Source organism: Rousettus aegyptiacus, unplaced genomic scaffold (genome assembly GCF_014176215.1).
Source record: "Rousettus aegyptiacus isolate mRouAeg1 unplaced genomic scaffold, mRouAeg1.p scaffold_m13_p_5, whole genome shotgun sequence".
Classification (NCBI taxonomy): domain Eukaryota; kingdom Metazoa; phylum Chordata; class Mammalia; order Chiroptera; family Pteropodidae; genus Rousettus; species Rousettus aegyptiacus.
The window spans coordinates 113,783,292-113,805,622 of record NW_023416308.1 but is presented as its reverse complement, the minus strand read 5'-3'; the positions used below and the strand labels follow the sequence as shown (position 1 = coordinate 113,805,622).

The 22,331-nt window shown below is 50.7% G+C and overlaps 1 protein-coding gene across 5 annotated transcripts in view; it reads right to left on the bottom strand.

Moving 5' to 3' along the window:
* CD6 (CD6 molecule) overlaps nucleotides 1-21,561 on the bottom strand; it is a 39,527-nt gene extending 17,966 nt beyond the window's left edge. For 2 of the 5 annotated variants that reach the window (XM_016119030.2, XM_016119031.2), the window contains exon 1: nucleotides 21,281-21,561. In XM_016119030.2, coding sequence (XP_015974516.2) covers nucleotides 21,281-21,341 — 61 coding nt within the window. In that variant the 5' untranslated portion in view covers nucleotides 21,342-21,561. The remainder of the gene's footprint in view (nucleotides 1-21,280) is intronic. The other 3 variants (XM_036221244.1, XM_016119032.2, XM_016119029.2) reach the window with 2 other exon arrangements.
* Between the last annotated feature and the right edge of the window lie 770 nt (nucleotides 21,562-22,331).

Sequence of the window (22,331 nt, the reverse complement as noted above, 5' to 3'; positions counted from 1 at the left end):
CTGGCCTCTGTCCCACTAATGAGATCTGGCAGCCAGGCCATGAGCTGTCCCAGTCGCCTCCCCACAAGCTCTCCAGCACCGGCTGGCTCCAGCACTATCTGAGGCCAAAGGGGAAAAGGGTTAATTGGAAAAGGAGGCTTATTACTAACAGAACCAGGGAGCTTACAGGAGGAGCCAGGAGCAGGAGGGTGCCAGGACTATAGTGAGTGGTTTTCTTTAAAAAATCCCCTTGAGGAGAGAAGGAGCAGTTAGGGGGGTCATTTTATAAACAGTACAAATGTCTAACCAATGTACTATATGCTTGAAACTAATTTAAATTAAATTTTTGAAAATTAAAAAAATATAAAAACATCATGCAAGTCAGAAAAACAATGAGAAATATCTATTGTACGGAAGAGTAAATATGTAACAAAAAAAAAATCTAGGATTTTATACCCAGCAAAAAAAGGGTTTTCAAAAAATAAAGGCAAAATACAAAAACTCATCTTCATTAAAAAAAATTCCCTTGATGTATATACAATGGGATTTTTCTCAGCTATTAAAAAAAGTGACATCCTACCTTTTGCAATGACATGGATGGACCTAGAGGTTATTATGCTGAGTGAAATAAGTCAGACAGAGAAAGATAAATACCATATGCTTTCACTTATTTGTGAAATCTAAGGAATAAAAAGAACAAACTAATCAGAAACAGACTCACAACTGTAGAGGACATTCTGGTGACGGCTAGAGGGGAGGCGGTTGCGGGATGGGAGAGTGGGGTAAAGAAGTACAGATTAGTAGTTGCTAGATGGTCACGGGAATGGGGAGCACGGCATAGGGAATGCGGTCGGTATTGATGTGACGGCTGGGTGCGGAGCCAGAGGAGAGAAAGAGCAATCGGGGGGATCATTTGATAAACTATATAAATGTCTAACCAGCGTACGGTATGCTTGAAACTAATAATAACATTAAATTTTTAAGCATCCCCTTAACATCGTTAATGTGAGCTATCCATAAAACAGCTGGAAAGAAAAAGGAAAGACCCAGTATTCTATTATCACTGGAAAGAAGCCCAGTGCTAGCTTACACGAGTAACTTATGACTTGATTCACAGCGGGCAGCTGTGTTCTTCCTTTGAAGGGACGTGGAGAGGCTGCGGCACTCAGCTGGCCTGAGTTTACTTTGTCATGAGGCTGTCCTGAAGGCTAGGTTGAACGGCGTGGCTCTTGCTCAAGAGGGTGTCAGGTGGCTGCTGTGAATAGACCAGGCTACACCCACTGGGGACGTTCTGAGTCCGGGAAGGTTGGAGTGACTTCTCTCACCTCTGAACTCAAGGGAAAGTCACCGACTTGGTGTGTTAATCTTATTGAACTTATTTTACGGAATTTTTGTGTCTTTATTTTCATCCTCTCCCGTCGTGCCTAGAAAAGGCTTGGGGACACGAAGAAAACCCAACGCGCGCACTGCGAACTACATGTTTGAGTCTCCCTAAAGTTCACATGTTGACGCCCTACTCCCCCCCCCCCCCACTACGATGGTGTTAGGATGTGGGGATCTTTGGGAGGTGATTAGGGTTAAACGAGGTCATGAAGGCGAATCCTCAGGATAAAAATAAAAATAAAAAAAAAGAGTACAAAACATGAGATCTCTCTCTCTCTCCAGCATATGACGTCACAGCGAGAAGGTGGCCGTCTGAACCCAGGAAGGGGACCGTCACCAGACAGCGAATCTGCTGACACCTCGATCTTGGACTTCTCAGCCTCCAGAATCACGAGAAACAAATGTGTGTTGCTTAGGCCACCCAGCCTGTGGCATTTTGCTATGGCAGAATGAACCGAGGCAGTACATGATTGACGGGGTGATGTGATGGCAAAGGCTTCACGATCCCCAGCCCCAGGGGACGTCAGCCACTCAGGTCACACGACAGAGGACGTTCAGTTGCATGACCTCCTCGCCGCATGCCCAGGTGGAATGCCCCTCCCCACCACCACCACCAAATCAAGGACAGTAGCAATTCATAACCTCCGCTGACAGGAAGCCCAGAGACCATGCAATACTACCCGCTTGGGAGTATGTGTGATTTCTGGAACTCCTCCTCTTTCTCTAGTGCTCAGAAAAGCGAGGGCATGTGCATTGACAGTACCCTGAAAGCTGAGAAATGAGTTTATTACAGGCCCGCATTCGATTCCATTAACGTTCACAGAACTTGTCACCACGTGCTGGAGCTGGAGCGGGTATCAGCGAGATAAGTGTAAATGGGATGATGCGGGGGTGGGAGAGCCCACAACCTTCCCTGGGCACCAGTGCATCGGCTCAACAGTCGCCACTCTGGGAAATTCTTTTTTCGTGGTTTAGCATGGAGACTTCTGGACAGACAGAACAGTGATATGAACCAGTCTCTGCTGTGTGACCTTGGGAAAGTCACTGCGCCCTGCCAGACCTTTGGTTTTCACCTGGCACTGGGGATAACAGAAGGCCACATCAGATTGCTTGGAGGGGTGCCTGGATAATATATATGAAATGCTTGGGACGTGGTATATGGCAGCTGTCATCTTTGTCTCACACCCTGAGGCTTTGACCTGCTTTCTCCTGCCCAGTCCTGAGTGGACGGAGGAGGGCAGCTGGCCATTGGCTATACAGCTGAGCCGTGAACAACGTGGTGTTAGCGGCCCCAACGCCCCACACTATCTAAAATCTGTGTATTATAACTTTTGACTTCCCAAAATCTCAACCGTTAATAGCCTAATGTTGACTGAAAGCCTTACCAATAACAATCGATTAACACATGTTTTGTAAGTTATATGTATATTCTTACAATAAAGTAAGCTAGAGAAAAAATGTTAGTAAGAAAATCATAAGGAAGAGAAAATACATTAATTGTAGTTACTGAAAATAATCCACGTATAAGTGGACCCACACAGCTCAAAACCATGTTGTTCAATGGTCAACCATATGTACATTTCACCCCAGGCATGGAAATGGCTCTGAGGGCCCCTCAGTTCTCTACTCTTCAATGGGACAATTCCGGTTCCCCAAAGGCTGCATCCTCCCCTTTCTCTCTGCCTTTCTTATGAACCTTAGCAGAGCTGCCCCACACTCACGACTCGCAGCTCCCTTCCCTGGCTCAACAAACATGGCATCCAGTCTTTCTGGAGAGGAGATGTGGACTGCAGTCACCATGGTAACAGGAGTGTCTCTCAAAGCAAAGGCCCCTGTGGTCCCAGCCCCCAGGCATCCTCAGGCTCCATGACAGACTATCACTTCTTTGCAGCTACCAGATGGTAAGAGGAGACCCGCCCCCACTGAGCAGAGAGGATCATGAGCAGCTCAATAAAAATCCCAAAAGTAACAGGAAAGATATGGCTGCAAGACAGCCCAGGAGGTCAGAGACACTGGCCTTTCACAGGCCACGTCCTCTTCATCTCCCATGAGAATTCAGAATTGAGTGCAGAAGGTGGATGTTTAGGTCCCTCCTCCAGAATTTTGATTCAATAGGTCTTGGATGGGGCTCTTGAACCTGGTTTGGGTAGAATCGTCTACCGAAGCTTGGGCAGCAGACAGCACTGGATCGGAACTGAACACACCTGGGCTGGAAACCCAGGAGCCTCCTTACTCCAGGGACCTTCGGCAAATCTCTTCATATGCTCAGCTTGCCTCTCTCACCTCACAGGTATAAAAGCCTCACAGGACTAAAGTAAGGTGACAAAAACAACCCAACACGTGGCCCACAGTCAGTACCCAAGAAGATTCTGCAGAATCAACGAGTACATATATAAATATATGTATATATATATGATATGATATATATATATCATATATATATGATAGACATGTGCATATGCATATGTACAGTAGGTGGAGAAGCAGATTATAAACAAACATGCAGGATGATCATAGCCTTATAAAGATAATGCATAGAAAAATAGCCAATGATACCTCATAAGTTTGAAGATGCTTATACTTTGACCCCCAAACTATATCTTTACGTATGTATCCTAAGAAAACACTTCCGGTATATTCATATGCAGTCATATACAGGGAGTTTTTAAAAAGCACTGTTCGTAATAGAAGAACACTAGAAACAATCCGAGTCCGTCAGCAGGAAATTATTAGAGATACTGTTTATCATCATACACTGGATTATTTAGTCAGAAGAATGAACTAGACCTATATCTATCCACTTGCAGAGATTTAAAAACATAATATATTGAGTGAGAGAAATAAGTTGTGGAACAATATGTCTGGTGTGATACCGTTTGTATAAAATATAGCATGTGTACCACCTATGGGATACATCTTTGTGTAATAAAAGTATAAAAACGTGGAAGAGAAGGGTGCCCACGCCACGCTGGAACTTGACCGCTCTGGGGAGGGAGGGAAAGGAAGTGTCTCAACAGCATCTGTATGGTTTGTCTCTTAGATTTGAGCAAATAGGGCAAAAATGTAAAGATTTCTTAAACGTTGGTGGTGGGGATGCTTAGGGGTCGTTAAAACACCCTCGGCTCATTCCTGTGTGTTTGCGATGTTCCTCTGTAACAAAAGGTCTGGAATTGTCTGTAACAGAGTAGCATTGACAGTTACCTCTGAAGGTAGCATTACTGGTAAGTTTTTTTCTTTATTTTCTAAAATCTGTAACATTTGTACTCTATATAATTTCAGTGATCAAAATTAAAGCAACAGTTTTTTTTTTAATGAGAATATATATATATATATATATATATATATATATATATATATAGAGAGAGAGAGAGAGAGAGAGAGAGAGAGAGAGAGTAAATTGCTTGAATCATATCAATGCCCACTGCCAATGATTCTTGTATGCTCACATGGGTAAGAAATCTACGAGTTTTTTTATAGTTTTAAATTCTTTCATCTCTTTCGCAACACTCAGAAGCAGGTATTTTTACTATCTCCATTTTACAGATGGGGAAATTTCGGGTCCAAGAGGTAAAGGAACTTTCCAGGACAACAGGGCTCATAAGAGGCAAAGCAAGGATTTGAACCCACCTGATCGGCACCTCAGGGCACATGCTCAACAAATCCTAGTTACTGTTATTATTAATAGACGTTTCTAAAACTCACCTCACCTCCACCACTTCCTGAGCCATGCCCAGGACCAGGCCCCCTCTGCGGCCAGCCAGGGGGCCAGACAGGGGGCCCGGGCGGCGTCAAATATGCCTCAAATCCCATTTCTCCGTGGTCGATGCAGACAGAGGCATGAACCACGTGCTCAAGAAACCCAGAGGAGGGAGAGTTCCGGAAGTTACTGCCAGCGAGGTGACCTTTGGGCCAAGCCTTGACAGTCACGTAGCGTTTCACTGGGGCAGGGGAAGCATCCATATTTACCAAGGACTTCCTCTGTGCCTGGTGCTTTATATCCATTGTCATGTAGGACCCTCATTATAACTCTATGAAGACGTACCACTGTGAAACCTGTTTACTGACAGAGGGGCTCAGAGAAAGTAAGTCACTGATCCAAGGTCACACAGCTTGGAGTTGGTGGAGTCAGAAGTCGAATCCAAGTTTGTTCCCCAGATTCGCTCTTTACAACTGTATCAGGCAGCTTCAACAAGCCAGAGGAGGCAGGAGGAATTCTGCGTAGGGGGTATAGCATGAGCAAGGCCTGGAGGCAGCACCAGGCCCAGTGTATTAAGCTAGAGACTCAAGTACACGAAATTCAAGAATAAAATCCCCTAGAACTTGGCCCCCAATGCACAGGGCCGGGCTGGGTTTCTGGGTTTTCCAAGGGGCCTGTCCCCACCCACCAGCTCTCAGGAGGGACTCTGGTTCGAAGTCTCTGAGAGTTGCTGGAGCAGCAGTTTCTAGGTGAATGAAGGTTGAGCGTGGGCAAGGGGTGAGCATCCCCCCAGCTCCCAGGCACGGTGCTGAGATCTTTCTGAGGTGGCCTAAATCCCCCTTAAGAGAAGGGTCTCTTTCATGTCAGGCATCCAGAAGCTATGAGGAGTCATTGGCAGCCTTCCTAGAAAGGAAACACAGCCCTTCCCAAGCAGATGGGACTTCGGGCTGGGACCAGAAGGTCTTCTCGGGGGATCAGGGAGCAGCCCTGGCAGCCATGCTTATCCAGGTGTGTCCCACCTGCTCCAAGCTCCAAGCTCCAAGCTCCACCCGCCACTCACCCAGGTTCAAAGGAGAAGCTGGAAGACACTGGGGATGTTCAGCCTGACTCCATGGCCACCTTGTGTCATTGACAGCTGAGAGTTGGCAGCAGCCAACGGCCACATGGCTAGCTGGACCCAGGAATTCAAGGTCTGGAAATAAATCTGGGTTCCCTGGAAGTGAGGTAGCATCCGAACGCCTACTGTGTGCCCCTGTTTTATACACACGGTACACACCCTTACTCATTTCCATGAAGGCCCCATGAAGTCTCAGTTTTCCGGATGAGAAAAGAGGCTCATGGGGATGAATCGATGTGCCTGACGTCACGGTTACTAGGAGGCCGAGCCAGAATATGACTTCAGGTCTCTCCAAGGCCACATTCTTAGCCGTCAGGCCTTATGATTGTGTCATACCCCCTTCCACAACTCACATCTCGGGCGCTTCTGAGGTAGGTAGCTTAAACCCTCGTCACATTCCCGCCTGTCTTAACCCTGAGTCAAGGAGGTGCGTTCATTCCTTCCTTCATTCATTCATTCCTCTCGGTCAGGCTCTGTGGCAGGCCCCTCACCATGGTAGAGGACACAGATGCACTCAAAGTTGGTTATGATGGGGTATAAGAGCTCTCCGGTGTTCAACACAAAACGCTCTGGGAAAGGTGGAGGTGAGAGGGAATAATTCCGACACCAAAGAACGGAGGCCAATTGGAAGGGGTTTTGAAGGATGAGTAGGAGTTCTCAAGGTCGAGAAAGTGGAGAGGAGGAGATATCCAGCTTTTGCCCACCAACTTGGGGAGTCTAACTTGCACCTTTCCGGAGGGCAAGAGGGCTCAGAAAGGTGATGTGGGGCAGTGACCTACCCTCTCTCTGTATGCCCTGCCCTATTTCCCTGCCGGTGTCCTGGCAGCATGGGACTCCCCCATCCTTCTTTGCAAAGGTGTTGACTTAAATGCGAGGAAGACGATGTTGCTTTCTCAGTCCCTGAACCTCAGAGATGGCTAAGACCTCTGGTCAGTGCCTCTCCCCACGGTACCAACTCTTTAGGGCTCCAAACTGGGCCAAGTAGACACTTGGCTGAATGTCAAAGCATGATGGACTCTCGAGAAGTTCGAGGTGGGCATCCGAGTCTCCAGCAATCACTGACCACTGCTTTGGGGTGAGAGTGTAGCTCAGCCAACTGACTTCCCACCTCCACACTCCCAACCCCACCTCATCCCACCCTCCCAATCCACTCCTCCGGCTGCTGACTTTGTTGCCAAACTGCAGAGTCCTGGGGAAATGAGAAGCTGAAAAGCCGAGAAGCCACTGCCGTAGGGCTGCGGACCGCCTGGCAGAGGTGGAATTGTGTGGGCTTTGGAGCTGGCACCATGTGGGTTCGAATCCCAGCTCTTTCTCTGAATATCAGCATCTGGATTTCTTAGCCTCTCTGAGACTCGGTGACCTTTGCTCACATAAATGGTGATGCGAATCTCAGCTTCCTGGGGCTACCAGGAGATTAGAAGGGAAAAGGGCCCCACGGGGCTTGACTCCCGTTAGCCATTCGGGGAACAGTTGGCACAATCCTGCACTGCAATTCCGAAGCCCCAAGTACCCCCAAACTGAAAGTGTTTTCATACCTCAGTTAGCGGCAAAACCTGACCAGAACTGATGCAAGGCTGTTCATGGTCTCTTATTTATATTGTGTGGTACGAAAAAACACACATTTGACTGCAGAAATGTGAATGTATTTGACTTCAGTGGCTGAGACATTATACTATAGAATATATGCTCCACGTCGCCTTTCTCAAATCTAAACAGTCTAGATTCTGAATTGCGCCTGGTCCTACAGATTCCAGAGAGAGACTGAAGACCTGAAATAGTTTCCTGTTTCTCCCCTGGAGAAGTAGCTGTGTGCAGATCAGTTCTCAAAATTTAAGGCCAGAAGAGTCGCCCTAACTCCCTCTTCCTCTCTCCTTGTCTTCCAGAACGGAAACTCTCATCAGAAAAGAATCTCTTTTATAAACCAATAAAGAAAAGGCGCAAAAAAAAAAAAAAGAAAAGAAAAAAGAAAAAATTGGGCAAAAGGCAGGAAGAGGCCCTTTACGGACAAGGAAATGTGCAAGACCCGCAAATGTATGAAAAGTATCCGATTTCGCCGTGACTGGAGGAATGCAAAATCAGGCCACCAAGAGATGCTATTTTCCACCCACTAGATTGGGGACAACCAGGAAGTGTGGTAATCCTGAATGCTGGTGAGAATGGGGATCAGTAGGGTCTCTGTGCGTCGTTAGGGGGTGGGGGACGGTAAAGGGAGCACAATCACTTTAGAAAACACTTCCAGAATCATGACTCAGAAATTCCACTCCCGAGTCTCACACACACGCACACACACACACAGAGCTATGGGTTGAATTGGGTCCCACCAGAAAACATACGCTGGCTCCCAGTACCTCAGAATGCGACCTTATTTATTGTGGTGAAGTTCCTATAAGCCAAGGAATGCCAAGCCCAAGAATCGCAGCGGGGAGGGGCCGGGAACCAGCCCTGCTGACACCTTCGGCGTGAGCTTTTAGCCTCCGGAACTGGGAGACAATACGTGGCCGTTCTTCATGCACCAGTTGCGTGGTGCTTTGTGACGGCAGCCTTGGGAAACTGAGTCACGCACACACCTGCAACGAAGGTTGCTTCCGGGGGCGGAAGCTGGGGTTAGCCCCTTCACTCTCAGATCGCCAGACTCCGGACGCCCACCAGTGCTTCGTGGGACTGAGTCTCACAGCTCTGTCGACGTAGCTGGAGCTGAGACAGCCCTCATGGATGCAGGCGACTAAAAACTATCCAGAAGGATCCCCAGGGAGGGCTTTGGAGTCTATCCAGAGAGCAAGAATTGGGGAGCTGATATTTTCCCTCAGAGAGGTTTGGAAACTTGCCCAAGGAGGTGGTGGAGCCTGAACTCAAACGCTGGTCTCTCGGGCCCAGAGGCCATGTTCTCGTGGCCACCCTGACAAACGTGGACCCAAAGCTGCTCGATGCACGTCAACACAGCCACCTTCGTGCTAATGAGACTAAACTCCTGTGATGCTCCGGGGACTTGCACCCTCCCTCCTTGGAGGGCCAAGGGCCACGTCGTGTGAGGGCGCTGGGTGAGATCTCTTTTAATGTGGTCGTGACAACGTTTTTACAATACGGGTGACTAATGTTTACATCACGTCTGAAATTTCAGCTGGAATTGGGTGCTGGCGGTAACGAAAGGTGGTAGAATGGAAACCAGCTCGTACCGTGACCTTGGGTAAGTCCCTACCCCGTTTCGGGTCTCATTTTCTCCATGGTAAAATGGGCGACTGGACCCTTCAGGGTCTGCTCGCCGGAAGGGGAGGGGACTGACTCTCTTGCCTCCGAATGCCTCTGGTTTTAAGCTGTCAACCGGACTGAGCTTGCCTCCTTCATGACACAGCCCCCAATGGTCCCCACTACGCCCACCCAGCAACTCCTTCTTAGCGCACTGTTTCCCAAACCAGACAGTCAAAGATTCCAGATCAAGCGGTATTGAATCACGAAGTAAGTAAATTATTCCTTTTTTCTAATTCTTCAGTCCTTGGACTTCAAAGCCGCATTGTAGTGTGGCTCGGCCTTTAGCGCCTAACACTTTTTAACAAAGGGGGAAGCTGATGTGGGCTCGGCGGGGCAGGCTAGTTGATGACACTTTTGTTTTCAGTGTCTTATTTGTTTATAAAAACATATTCTATTTATTGAAGTAACATCGGTTCAAGGTATATGATAGGGTAAGAGATTTCTAGGTTTAGATAAACTTACTTATGTTTCTAAATGGAGTTGATTGTAAAAATATATATATATTCATTACAATATACATAATAATAGACAAATCAGATCGCATCCTTTTACACTTAAAACTGATGATTTCCCATTTCCTTTGGATTAATTCCAAACCCTCTGAGTTCTGTGTTCCCTGACACCTGCTAACCTCTCCACTTCCTCTATACTTTCCCTCCCTCTGTAATCTCTAGCTTGTCGGCCTCATTCCTGCTTCAGGGCCTTTGCACCTGAATGATCTGCCAGATCTCCTAATTCCCAGCCAATCTCATCAATCAGATCTCATCTCCAACGCCCTCGGAGGCCTCCCCTGGGTCCCCACACCAGCCACTTTCGGGCTCCCTTACTTGGCTTTATTTTCTTGTCACACGTATTTCTTTCTGAAATGATACTATTGAAGAATGTGTTTACTTGTTTGTCTATTTTCTGCATCAGAATATAAGCTTTTTGAAGTCTGAGGCTTTGCTCCCATATCCCCAGAGGCTGAAAACAGTGCCCAGCACATATTGGGAGCTCAACAAATGAGCGGCAGAAATTGTAAAGATGGAGGGAGAACCGTCCCTGGGAGCTGAGAGGAGCCAAACCAAGTGTCCAAATCTGAGGTGAGGCAAGATGGTGGCCGCCAGAGGCTCAGCCTGAGGGGAGCTCACACACCCTGACCGCACCAGCACTGGCCTTCAAGGCACTGAGTCAACCGGCTCCCACCCACTGAGCCACCGAGTCGGCGACTCTGTGTGTGGAAAGAATGATGGAGCCATAATGTCATCAAGAAACTGTCTTTATAATAATTCATTCAGATCAGAATCGTTAATAATGTGGCAGCTAGAAGTTAAAGGTTTGAGGGGAACCAAAATATTTACATAGTCTCAAGGAAACTGCCCAAAAGATACACATAAATTTAAAGGAGAAAAGAGTAACGGGACCTCGGCCAAGTGATCAAAGTTAGACTATCAGTGATGGAATAAACTTGTAACAAAATGATATAAAGAGTCACTTTAAAATGGAGTCAGAGTTGCCATCCCAGAGAAACTGTCTTTTAGGCCTCCTCAAACCTTTGGATTGTTAAAACTGGGCAAAATAACCTCACACTGGGCCTAAAGCAGTGCATCGCAAACCCTGATCACAAACGTAACAGGAAAGCAAACACTGTGACCACCCGACTGAAAATTAAAAACATTCTTTAGAGTTAGCATCACTATGTCTGCTTATCTGCACGCATAGAACTTCCTTCTATACATAGTCCTTGCCTTCGCCTCCTAATAGAACGCAGCCTGGGTTTCTGCCTGATTTCGTGCTACCTGAATAGCTATTCTTTTGGATCTCAAATAAATGCTCGTTGCCTCTCCCTTTGCCCTTTCATTTTTAGGTGGACGAGCTGATACCGCGGGCCTCTTGCTACGGCACGCCGAAGAAGGTCATGACATCCCTTCTGTGCTCTTACTGGGTGAGAGAGGCGTCAACAGACAACCCCAGATGGAGGACATTTTACAGAATAACAGGGCCGTGACTCTTCAAAAAGATCGATGTCAATGAGAGGGAGAAAAATCCGAGAAGCTGTTCTAGATTCAAGGGAAATAAAAAGACACGAGCGTAAACACGGCACATTAGACGGGATTCTGTTTTGCCTCAGAGGACATTGTTGGAACAATTGGAAAGATCAGGAAAAGGTCGGTAGGTTATCTGATGGCACCATATCAGTGTATATTACTGAATTTTGATGAGCATACTGCGGTTATTTGAGAGAATGTCTTCATTTAAAAAAAAAATAATAAAAGAAGAAGACACATTGAAGTGGGAGATTTAGGAGAAAGGGAAATTATGTCTACAACCTACTCTCAAATGGTTCAGGAAAAAATTAGACACGTAAAAAATAGAGAAAATGAAAAAGTGATTGTGGTAAAATATTAACAGTTGGGGAACTGAATGAAAAACATGTGGAACTTCTTACGTCTCAGAAAGTCTGAAATTGTGCTGAAATAAAAAGTTAAAAAATATATACCTGAGAGAGAAAGAAGGCAGAGTCTGAGCACCAAAGACGGGGGTCGGGGGTGGCCAGGGGGCCGGGGCTGGCTGTTGAGACGTCAAGGCAGGGTAGCTACAGGAAGCCAGCTCCTCGCCTCACCGAGCTGACATCTCAGAGACCAAACAGGGTCACCTGTGGTCCCGTCAGATCACGCTGGACCACAGCCCTCCCCTGCCATCTCCCACAGCGGGGAGGCCAAGGACGAACCTGGCCGGCCCCGGGCACATGCCATGCCCTTCTGGGTAGTGTGGGGAGAGGCTCGGGGCAGGGCCTGCGCACCAGACCTCTCCCCCTGCTCCTGTGACCTCGGGCACCTCACTCCCCACTCGGCACCTCCGTCTCCTCTTCCGGCAAATAAAGGGGTTAAACATTAAATCTGGGGTGTCTTCCAGCTCAGATGCTGTCTTGATATTTCTAGAAGTCTGTCTAAAGAGTGCAGCACGCTTCTCCCAGGAGCTTAATTCATTGGAAGAAGAGGGATGGGATTCTCCCTGGGCGGAGTCGGGGCTGGACCTCCTGCCCGAGTCCCTGCCTCTGTCCCCCGGCCCGCTCCCAGGCGCCCTGGGCTAGAAGTGAAAAATGATAACAGAAAATTAGACTGAAGGGCAGGTGAAATCCTGCCACCCCTGGCCACATTTAGAAAGAGGCGGCTGGTGAAGGTGGGTCTGTGACTGGAAAGTGACTCTGGTCCCCATCCTGTCAGCAGCTGGCGACCTGGCTCGGACCCTCCCAAGAATGTTTGTGCTTCTGTAACATGGACAGAGCCATGCTTGGCTTTGCGCATGGCTAAGAGGACACGGCGACGTCCCCTCTGCATTCTCCCTGGCTGAGGGGTCAGTAGGTGACTTCCGGATTGGAAGTAGGGGGCTCAGATGGGATCCCCAAGACTCCTTGAGAAGCTCTTAGCTCTCAGGCTCCTCCTCACTCCCACGGCCTGTGTCCCCACCCAGCCTCAGCCCCCACAGCTGTGCACTGACTCCCATGGCGTCGGCCAGCACCGCCCAGAAAGCCCAGCAAGGCGCGGGGTTCTGACGGAGTGGCGGGGTGGCCTGGAGACGTATAGGATGCGCCTTCCAATGCGCTCCCCAGCCCCTCACACACGGTGGAGACCCAGGAGCAGCCCCTTTTGCAGAGGAGAGCACGGAGATCACTTTCCCTTTAGGGGACCCCAGTGCAGCCATTTCCCAAGGGCTGTACAGCTCTGCCCCCCCAACCCCCAGTCCATCGTCCCTGCCTCCCTGCCCCAGCTGGCCTCTTGGAGGCTCTCTCGGCGCCATTTTCAGGCAGGAGGCGGTCAGACCACAGGAGTCTACAAAATGGTGGGTGGAAACCCGGGCTTCCCTCTGTCCTCCTTCCGTTGTCCCTGTGAGCTCCTGCCCGGCCCCAGGCCCAGTAGCAGTGGTGGCCAGGGGCTCTCTAGCACCCCAAGGAGCCCCACGTCTCCCGCACAGCCCTGGCCTTTGGAGCCTGCCATCCACCCAATGTACAGCCAGGAAAATAGGTGCTTTCCATGGACACTCGGCCGGGAGGTGGCTTCCGACCCACGATCACACTCAAGCTTCTTTTCACCTCGGTCCCGTGACAGCCCAGCTGATGGTGGGTGAGGTGAAAGGTCCCCAGCGAACGGGGAGAGCTTTCCTGCAGAAATCCAGATCACCTACCCCCAAACCCTGCCCGTTGTCCAGGGCCGGGAACCAGTTTGGATTTGGAGCCATCAGGTTTAAAGATCCATCAGCCGTGTGAACTAGGAAGTCGCTTCCCCCCGAGCCTCGGTGACTCCATCCGTAAATCGGGCTGATAACTCTTACTTCCCAGGGCTGCGATTTGGAGAAGACAGGTTTACGAACTTACCAAGGGCTGCGCGGGAGGCCACTAAGGTTGTACCTGCCTAGCTCACATTATCAACACTCCTTCTGTGGGCGCGTCACTCTGGTTGGCATTTTTGCGACTTCTAGCCCTCATGACTCACCAGTCTGGATGAGTCAGGAGAGGGAAAACAGCTTGAATTTCAGCTCTTTTGGGAACTGTGGCCTCACCCACCCAACATGCCCCGTGGGACCAGCCGGGCTGGCTGGTCACGATGGCCTGTAGCCAGGGAAACCCTTCTGGGGCTGTCACCTTGCCCGTTCTGCCTCCAGGTTGCTGCTCAAATGGGTCCTTTTTGCCTAAAATGCCACGTTCCCCCCTTAATTTTTTTATTTTAAAATTGAAGACTCACAAGAGCTGTGAAAATAGCACAGAGATGTCCCGTGCCCCCATCATCCCGCGTCCCACGATGGTGGTAGAGCGTGTGATTGGTGTAAATCACCAAAACCAGGAAGTTACTGTTCGCACAACTCAGCCAGACAGACACCTCACCGAATTTTGCAAGCATTCCTTTTTTTTCAAATGTCTTTGTGCCTAGGATGCTATGCCGTCCTTCTCTGTATGCAAAAGACTTCTGTCCTCCGTGTCCAGCCCCCCAGGACAGTGGCACCCCCCTCTCTGGGAAGCACCCCCGTGTCTCTGGGAGACTTGAGCTCTCCCTTCTTTGACTCCCAGCTCCTGGAGTCAGTGCAGCCCAGTGATGGAGAACATGGGTCTTGAAGACCTACAGACATGGATCTAAACTCAACATCGGCTGCCAGCCTGAGACAAAATATCTAACTTTCTGAGCCTCAGTTTCCCCGCCCACGAAATGGAGCGAGCGCCCCCATGTCTGGGTGGTACAGGATAAGCAGAGCTGGTGCTGGCAGAATGGTAAGTCCCCTGCAACGGATGGTGGCCGCGACCGTCGTGGAGTTGCTCCTTGGGTCACACAGATCGCAGACGGACCCTTGTGTGTTTTACCACCTTCCTCACGATATTTCCGGGGGTCAAGGGCAAACCTTCGTATCTCATATAGCGGTGGCTACACGGAGCCTGGCACACAGCAGTTGTTCAATAAACGTGACTACAGGCCTGCCAGGCGAGCTTCTCCCTGGCTCTTTAACCTCGTTCATTCATTCCTGGCCCCGGCGGGCCGGGTCCGTGCCTGGCAAATTCCCTGAGGCTGGGTGGGCCATGGCGAGGGAGGCAGCCACTTTTGATTCATCTGTCCCTGACAAGCCTTCCTGGGGGCCCCAGGACCCAGAGGCCCCTGAGTGCTGTCCCCGGATGCAGCGGCGAGGCTGCAGGCCTTGGAGTGTACATCTGGGGGAGATGCCTCAGACTTGGATAGAGCCCCAAGGGCAGCATCCGCGAGACCAGCCAGGCCACTTTCTTCTATGGAAAGAGCTCTGAGCTGCCAGTCTGAGACCTCGGCTCAAGTCCTGGCATTTATTAGCTGCAGACTTTGGACAGGTCTCTCAGCCTCTCTAAACCTTGGTTTCCTCCTCTGTACAATGGGGTTGTCGTGTGGGTAAACGAGCTCATTGTGCAAACGGCGTTATGTTAACCGCTAAATCCTGCAGTCGCCTGTATGAGATCTTTGTCCTTGCTGTGTAACATTTATAAAATCACATTTTGGACCACTGCTATGTTTGGGCATTTTCAGATGCATTATCTAAATTAACTTTCACACCTTGGTGAGCTGGGCGTTGTTATCTGTAGAAAAGCTACAAAAATACTCCTCCAGATCACACAGGGCTGGAAGTGTGGACCCAAGTTCTCACAGCAGGGTCCGAGATTCTACAAAGCAGGAAGCCAGCTGGGGTTACCACGTCGTCCCCATCCTATGGCTAGTTTCTAACAGCTGGATCTGCTCCGCAACCAGGAAAGTCTCAAGAAATATACATAGAGGACCAGATTTTGAGGCCGAGTCTTTAGTGCTTAATTTGCCATTTTTTTTTGCAGAGAGCGGAAGGAACTTGCCCAAGATTACTCAGTAAGCTAGAGCCAGAGAGAGTTCCAAAACTCCTTCCTCCACCTCACCCCTCCTCAGGGCTCCTCCTCCCCTGCAGCCAGGGTTCAGCTTCCCTGAGTCGAATTGGGGGACATGAGTTTGGACACCAGGGAAATAAATCCAGGCCCCGCCCACGGTGCCCGGGGACAGCCTGACATGAGCCCCTCGTGTCCAGGGCACCCCTGGGAAGGCGAGCAGGCAGCTTCCCCAGGCTCTGCCAGGTGAGGGGGCATGCCACCCGGCCCCGTGTCCTTTCTCAGGATGAGTGCCTCCAAAGTGTCGGGCACATACCCCGTGGTTAGAGAAATGACTTAGGTGGTCACTAACGTGGTCACCACTGCATCGCTGAAGGGAGTCATGCCCCCTTTCCCTTTCCGCCTTTAGGAGTACTGGAAGGAGAAAATCTCCCACGGGGCTACCATTAAGCTAGCACTTAACACCTTTCTGATACCTACAACCCTCCCACCTTGCCGTTTGAGCAGAACAAAAGCAGCCTCTCCACATCAGGCCAAAGCAGCCTCTCCACATCAGGCCAGAACTAAAGGACATTGTTTCATTTCCATTGAGTTTGTTTTCACCATCACTACCATCAAGGTGATTTACGATAGCATTATCTTTACGGGGGCAATATAAATTTTTTTTCCTAAAAAAATAAATGTATTTATGCTTTAAAATGTCAATTAAGGGGGTATTAAGTAAATTGTCAGGTAGAGGACAGCTTTAGCAAACACCGGGGAGCTCACCTCGCCCCGACCTGGCCAGGGAGGCTGGTAATGAGAGTGAGATGGAGAGTCTGGGGGCCACTGTGACTAGGGAAGGAGATGAACTTGGAGGTTCCAGCCCACCGCAGTCTGCTCAGCACTGGGCTGAGCAAGGGGCGTGGGCGTTATTTGGTGGTTTTACTGCTGTGCTCCAGGCAGGGGGCAGGGGAGCCCGGTCCCTGTCCTGAAGCCCCATTTGGGATCACCTCGTTGTCTGGGAGGGCGGGGTGGGGGAGGCAGGCAGGGAAGCTGATTCTTCATCCTCTGAATTCAGCATTTGGGAGCCAAATTTCATTCCTGAGCTTTCCTATAAGACTATGAGGCTGACGTGGAGCAGGCCTCGGCAATGCAGACTGAACGAGGGAGGCCGTGGGCAGTTTCTCATTCATTCTAGATCCTTCCGTAATCATCTACGTTTGTCTAAATGTACCAGCCCCAGCACCTTAGAAGCCGCCCCGTCCCACACACCACGATGGTGACAGCCATGCAATCTGTCCCCACCAGCCATTGACCTGTGACCACACAGCCAGACTAAGTCAGAAGAAATACAAAAACATCTGTCATACGTTATTACTATTATTTTTTAAATCTATGTTGCAGTCTTGCCTTTCAGGGAGAATATGAAAAAGAAAACAAAAAAAAGAATAGACTAGTAAACGCCTTGGTTTAATTTAATCCAAACCAACGATGGAGGTAGGGAGCGGACATAGAGAATTAGGTTGTATAACTTGGGTTCAGAGGTCGTGGGTCGAGAGACCAGCCCCGCTGGAGGTTACGGGCTAACGGAAAGGGCATTGAACATTCGTCAGCAACACGCACGATCATACCTCCTATTTTGGCAAAACAACAAAAACGCTGATCTCATGTCGGTCCAGCTGCTCTGAAAAACCCAAGTCATTCAGAGAACTCCTGCCATGGCCCGGTTCTGTTCTCCCTGGTAAGCAGCTCGTCAACCCGGGAGAACTTGAATTTAAAAAATGGAGACGAGATCAACAAAAACCGTTGTGTTCATATGTTTGTGTTAAGTGTGAGCCGGGTCAAGTACTGGGTGTCGGTGCAGAAAGTCCCGTATTTACGGTGTTTAAGAGCATTTGGCCACTAGGATTTCTCAAGTATTAACTGGTTGCAATTTTAAATTGGATATTTTGAGAAAATTTGACGATGTCTTTAAACACTACTAGAATATGTAAGAGAGTATAACATTTACTTTGTTTAGTTTTTTAGATCTAAAGCAATCTTTGAAATCCTTGAGAAGGTTTTGCTTCTTAGAGGTATGTGAAGCATTTATAAGAAAATCAAACTTAGGAAATTTGTAAATGTAGCTTAGACTATCTAAGGCAGAGCTGTCCCAAACAAATATAATGTGAGGTACATATGTCATTTTAAATTTTCTAGTAATCGCATTTTTAAAAGGAATAGGTAAACTCAATTTTAATAATAAAATATATGTAACTTAACATATCCAAAATATTATCATTTCGACATGTAACTTATATAAAAGTCATTGAGATATTTTGCATTTTTTTTTAAGACATCTTCAAAATCTGCTGTGTATTTTACATTTCCAAAGCATCTCAGTTCGGACTAGCATTTCCAACGTACGTCTTGTGGTTGCTCTACTGGACAGCACAGATCTAAGGGAATTTAATCGGCTACATTTGTAAGTGGTATTTCTTATTTGAGGAAGCGCACTCTGTTCAACCTGATTTGCTGAAATATTCATCAAAAACTCTCTTGAGAGTTGTAGTGAAAAATTACTGGAATTTAAAATAAAATGAGATTTGTATACTGACCATATAAGGTAAGAAAAAAATAGATTTTCTAAATTTAACTCAAGACATCACGATGGCTTTTTTGAAGTGAAAGCCTTTCCGTGCTCATCAGCAGCAGGATTCCACCAGCCACGGTCCAGGTGGAACTAGAGTCGCCCACCTCGGCGCGGCCGGGGCGGGAGGGCCCGGTTCTCTGTTAGCGGGTCACACGCGGAGTGTCAGATGTGACCAAGCCTTTAGGGACTGTCTGCCCAAAGCACCCCATTCCACTGACAGGAAAACCGGGGTCCTCAGAGGAGAAGGCAGAGCCAGGTAACACCTCCCATCTCCCGACCCCACTCCACCCCGCCCTGCCCTGTCAAGGGCTTCTAGTTCATTCTCTCTGGCTCTTCATCCCCAGCTGGCTGATCAGGAAACTGAGGCACAGAACTGAGGGTGGTGGGGCAGGTGGACAAGCTGGCCGTGGACCGAGGCCCCCACAAAGCACCGGCAGAGAATGGAGGGCACGGCTCCCCAGCCTCCGCCCCGGGCTCTTCCTGGGTCGTTCGCCAGCACGAACCCAGCCCCGGCGAGAGGCTGGCCCAGAGAAATAGCCGTGTGCGTCGCCCAGGGTGGAGCCTAGAGCAGGCGCTGGAAAGGGACAGGGCGAGGGGGTCCTGCCCAGCACCCACTGCCACGGCTAGGTCTGCCTGCGCCCGCGAGGGCCCGACTCCAGCCGCCTGCGTCCCCAGCATGCAGCCTGGTCACCCCACCAGACTCCGCAGGCCACTCTGGGGCCGAAGGCTCTGGAACTTTGCCACACGCCTCGTTCTCCCAGCTCCCTTTCCTCCCTCTTCTCCGCCGACTTGTTTTCTTTCTTTCTTTTTTCTCCTTGAAGATCCTCATCTCCTCTCCCCAACCTGGTCTGCCCAACACACTCTCCGGCCGGGGAGAACCCCGCAAGCAGATCTGGGTCCGTCTTGCTGGGTCCTGACAAACTAGGGCCGAAGGGAAGAACTACTCAGCAGGCCTCCCACGTCGGCTGCCTCTGGCAGACGCTCCCTCTCTCCGTCCCCTCCACTCTCCGGGGGGCTGCGGCTCAGTTTCCTTCTGCCCGGAACGCCCTTCCCGCCAGGCCATACTTCTCAGAGGTAGGACGCACACTACCGGGGACCCATATGAGGGCTTAAGGAAGCAACGCTTAATGCCATTAAATCAAAATTAAGGAAACCGTTTCCTGCTCAGAGTGCTTTCAGTCCCCCTAAAAAGTCAAGGAAAAAAATGACACTCCGGAGCCAGATGCCCTTGTCACCCGCCTCAGCTCCCCTTTAACAGAGACTCTGGCTTCAGGTTCAAGAGCTTTCACGTTCTTCTAACTCTCACTAGCACGTAACAGAAACTGGTTTTCACCACTGTTTATTTTTGTGCTTTTACCTTTTATTTATGGCACATGATGTCAATTTTCCATTTGTAATCGTGACATAAAGTTTCCTTTCAAAACTAAACTTGTATTAGTAACCAAGTGAGTCAATTGGATATAAAGGCGGGTAAAACCGCGGTCCCGGGAGTGGATACGGGTCAGGCGGGAGTGTCAGGAGCACCCAGGACCGAAGCGTAGCGGACCGGGCTCCGGGGGCCCCTTCGCTTCACGGCGTTGAGCCCTGCCCAGGCCCTGGGCTCCTGCTTCCCTTCGGGCCCCGTTCAAGGTCAGTTCCCCAGACCTGGGGCGGGCTGGCAGAACTTTCAGACTCAGACTTAATTCTGAGCCAAGGCCGGTGGCTGGGCCTCGTGGACAAGAACACAGTGGGGACGATGGAGATGGGGAGGGAGGGGCTCGCTCTCTGGCCGTCTGTCTGTCTGTCTCAGCTCCCGGCCGAAGGTGGCCGAGCTCCGGGTGCTCCTGGAAGAGCGTGACAGGCCAGGCTGACCCGCCCGGGCCGAAGGCGCGCACATCCGCACTCCCAGAGCTAAACAGCTTTTCCTGACCCAGCGCGAGGTCGGGAGGCTTGGAGCACATGGCAGAGTCAGAGAGAAGAGGCACCCCTTAGCTCCCCAACCTCTCGGTCCTCCCAGTCCCGGATGTCCCTCCCGATGAGGTCTTCCTCGGTCTCCCTCACACCGAACCGAAAGCACTCGGCACCCCCACTGCCAGCGGCGCTCAGACCCCTCGGCCCAGAATTCTGTTTCCATACCAACTCCCAAACGTAAGGGTCCAACTGCGACAAGATCTCTAGCATCTCCGGGCCCCTGCCCAGCAGCTCCTGTCAGCTCGGACCCCGCTCTCGGATGGAGCCGACAGCATCTGATGAGCACAGCCCAGCGCTCGAACCTTCTGGCCACCTGTCACCCCGGCCCGGGTCATGAGGCTGCCTTGGCACCCGGGGAGAACTCATGAACGGGGGAGATGGCCCTCGAGAACTTTCCTGTTCATTCTTGTCTTAAACTACCCCCAAACGGTCATGCCGGAGCCGCCGGCGACCACCGTCCTCAGCTCCCCTTGGCTTCGGGAGTGGTTTTTCAGGACCGCTCTTCTGTGAGTGGGACCAGCCTGGTGCGCCCAGAGCCTGGCTTCGGGGTCGAAAATACAATCACCAGTGGCCCCGTCTCTCTGGGAGGCAAACGGTTCCTTCCTGAGAGCTGGCAAGAAACGGGGGGCTGGGGGAGTTCCCGAGCCTGCGGGTGGGAGGCGCCTCCCTCCTCAGACCCTCGGAGCTCATCGGGGTGGGGCACACATGCTGCCCACATGACCTCGCCCTCTCGGCACGGCCCAGGCACAGCGCCAGCCCCTCCAGGGCGACCCTGCACCCCCTCGGGCCCCGACTGCTGCTGGCACAGCCGGGGCCTCCCTGGCGCCAGGCGGCAGCCTCTGCGAACGGGCTCCAGAAAGGTGAGGGCGAGAAAACGGCCAGAACGACGAGGGCCCAGCCGCCAGGACCCAGATGCCCCCGCGGGAGTGACAGGAGGTGGGCAAGGGAGGCTACCTGAGAGGGCCGCCGGCAGCAGCCCGGCGGTTAGGAAGAAGAACCACGTGTCCAGAGCCATCGCCGCCTGCTGTGCGCGTCCGCCAGCGGGAAGCGCCGTCCTAGGGCCGGGAAGGGGACATGGCCACTGGGTGCCCCTCACATCGATTCCGCCCCTTGCCGCTCCCGTTCGTTCGTACCTTCCTCCCTGCAAGAGAAAGCACTCTTGCACGCATGCGGCCAAACTCAGCCTGTGAGCGCCTCTCACGCCTCTGTACTCTCTACTTGTGGTTTTGGTCTCCAGGAAGCCAGGCTGGTATCGCAGGGGCTGGTAGGGAGAGCCCAGCTGCCTCTGCTGTGAGCCCACCCAGTCTGGCTGAACCCCAGGAGTCACAGCGACACACACACACACACACCCTAAGGAAAAAGGAAGTCGGGGGGTCCTGCCTCATTTCTGGAGACCCGATCCATAGTAGATGCTCAATAAATACCAGATGAGAGATTGAACAAGGGACCTGTTGTCTTTCCCATTCTATGGAATCTGGCGCTCACGGGATTAAATCCGAAGGGTGACCTTGTCCTTGGGTGCAAGGATGACTGGGAAGAAAGAGGGCGTGGCCTTGTGCTTTTGAGAGGGAGAGCCTCCATTGTCCCATGGGGAAGCATGCATTGGGAAGGGCCCGAGAGATGGTTGGTCCCCATCTATGCTTCAGGCTGGAGCTGTTCCCTAAGATGGCACGGGAGAGCCCAGTGCCCACCACCAACGGGTCTTGGGCTGAGCATGGGAGTCAGGCACGGGAGCTGGGCCCAGAAGGATGAGCAGGATTTCAACAGGCAGCAATGGTGGGAGGCCTCCGAGATGGAAGGAGCAGCAGGAGCAAAGGGGCGAGGCAGGAAGCCCAGGGCTTGTGCGGAAACGCTCAGTTGTCCAGTTGGGCTGCACTTGACATGGGGAATGAGGGAAAAACCAAGTGTGTTTAATTCACCACTGCACTCCCTGTGGGGCCAACAGTAGATGCTGAATAAACGTTTTTGAGTGAACAAAGGAACAGATAACTTAATTTGGTCGTCC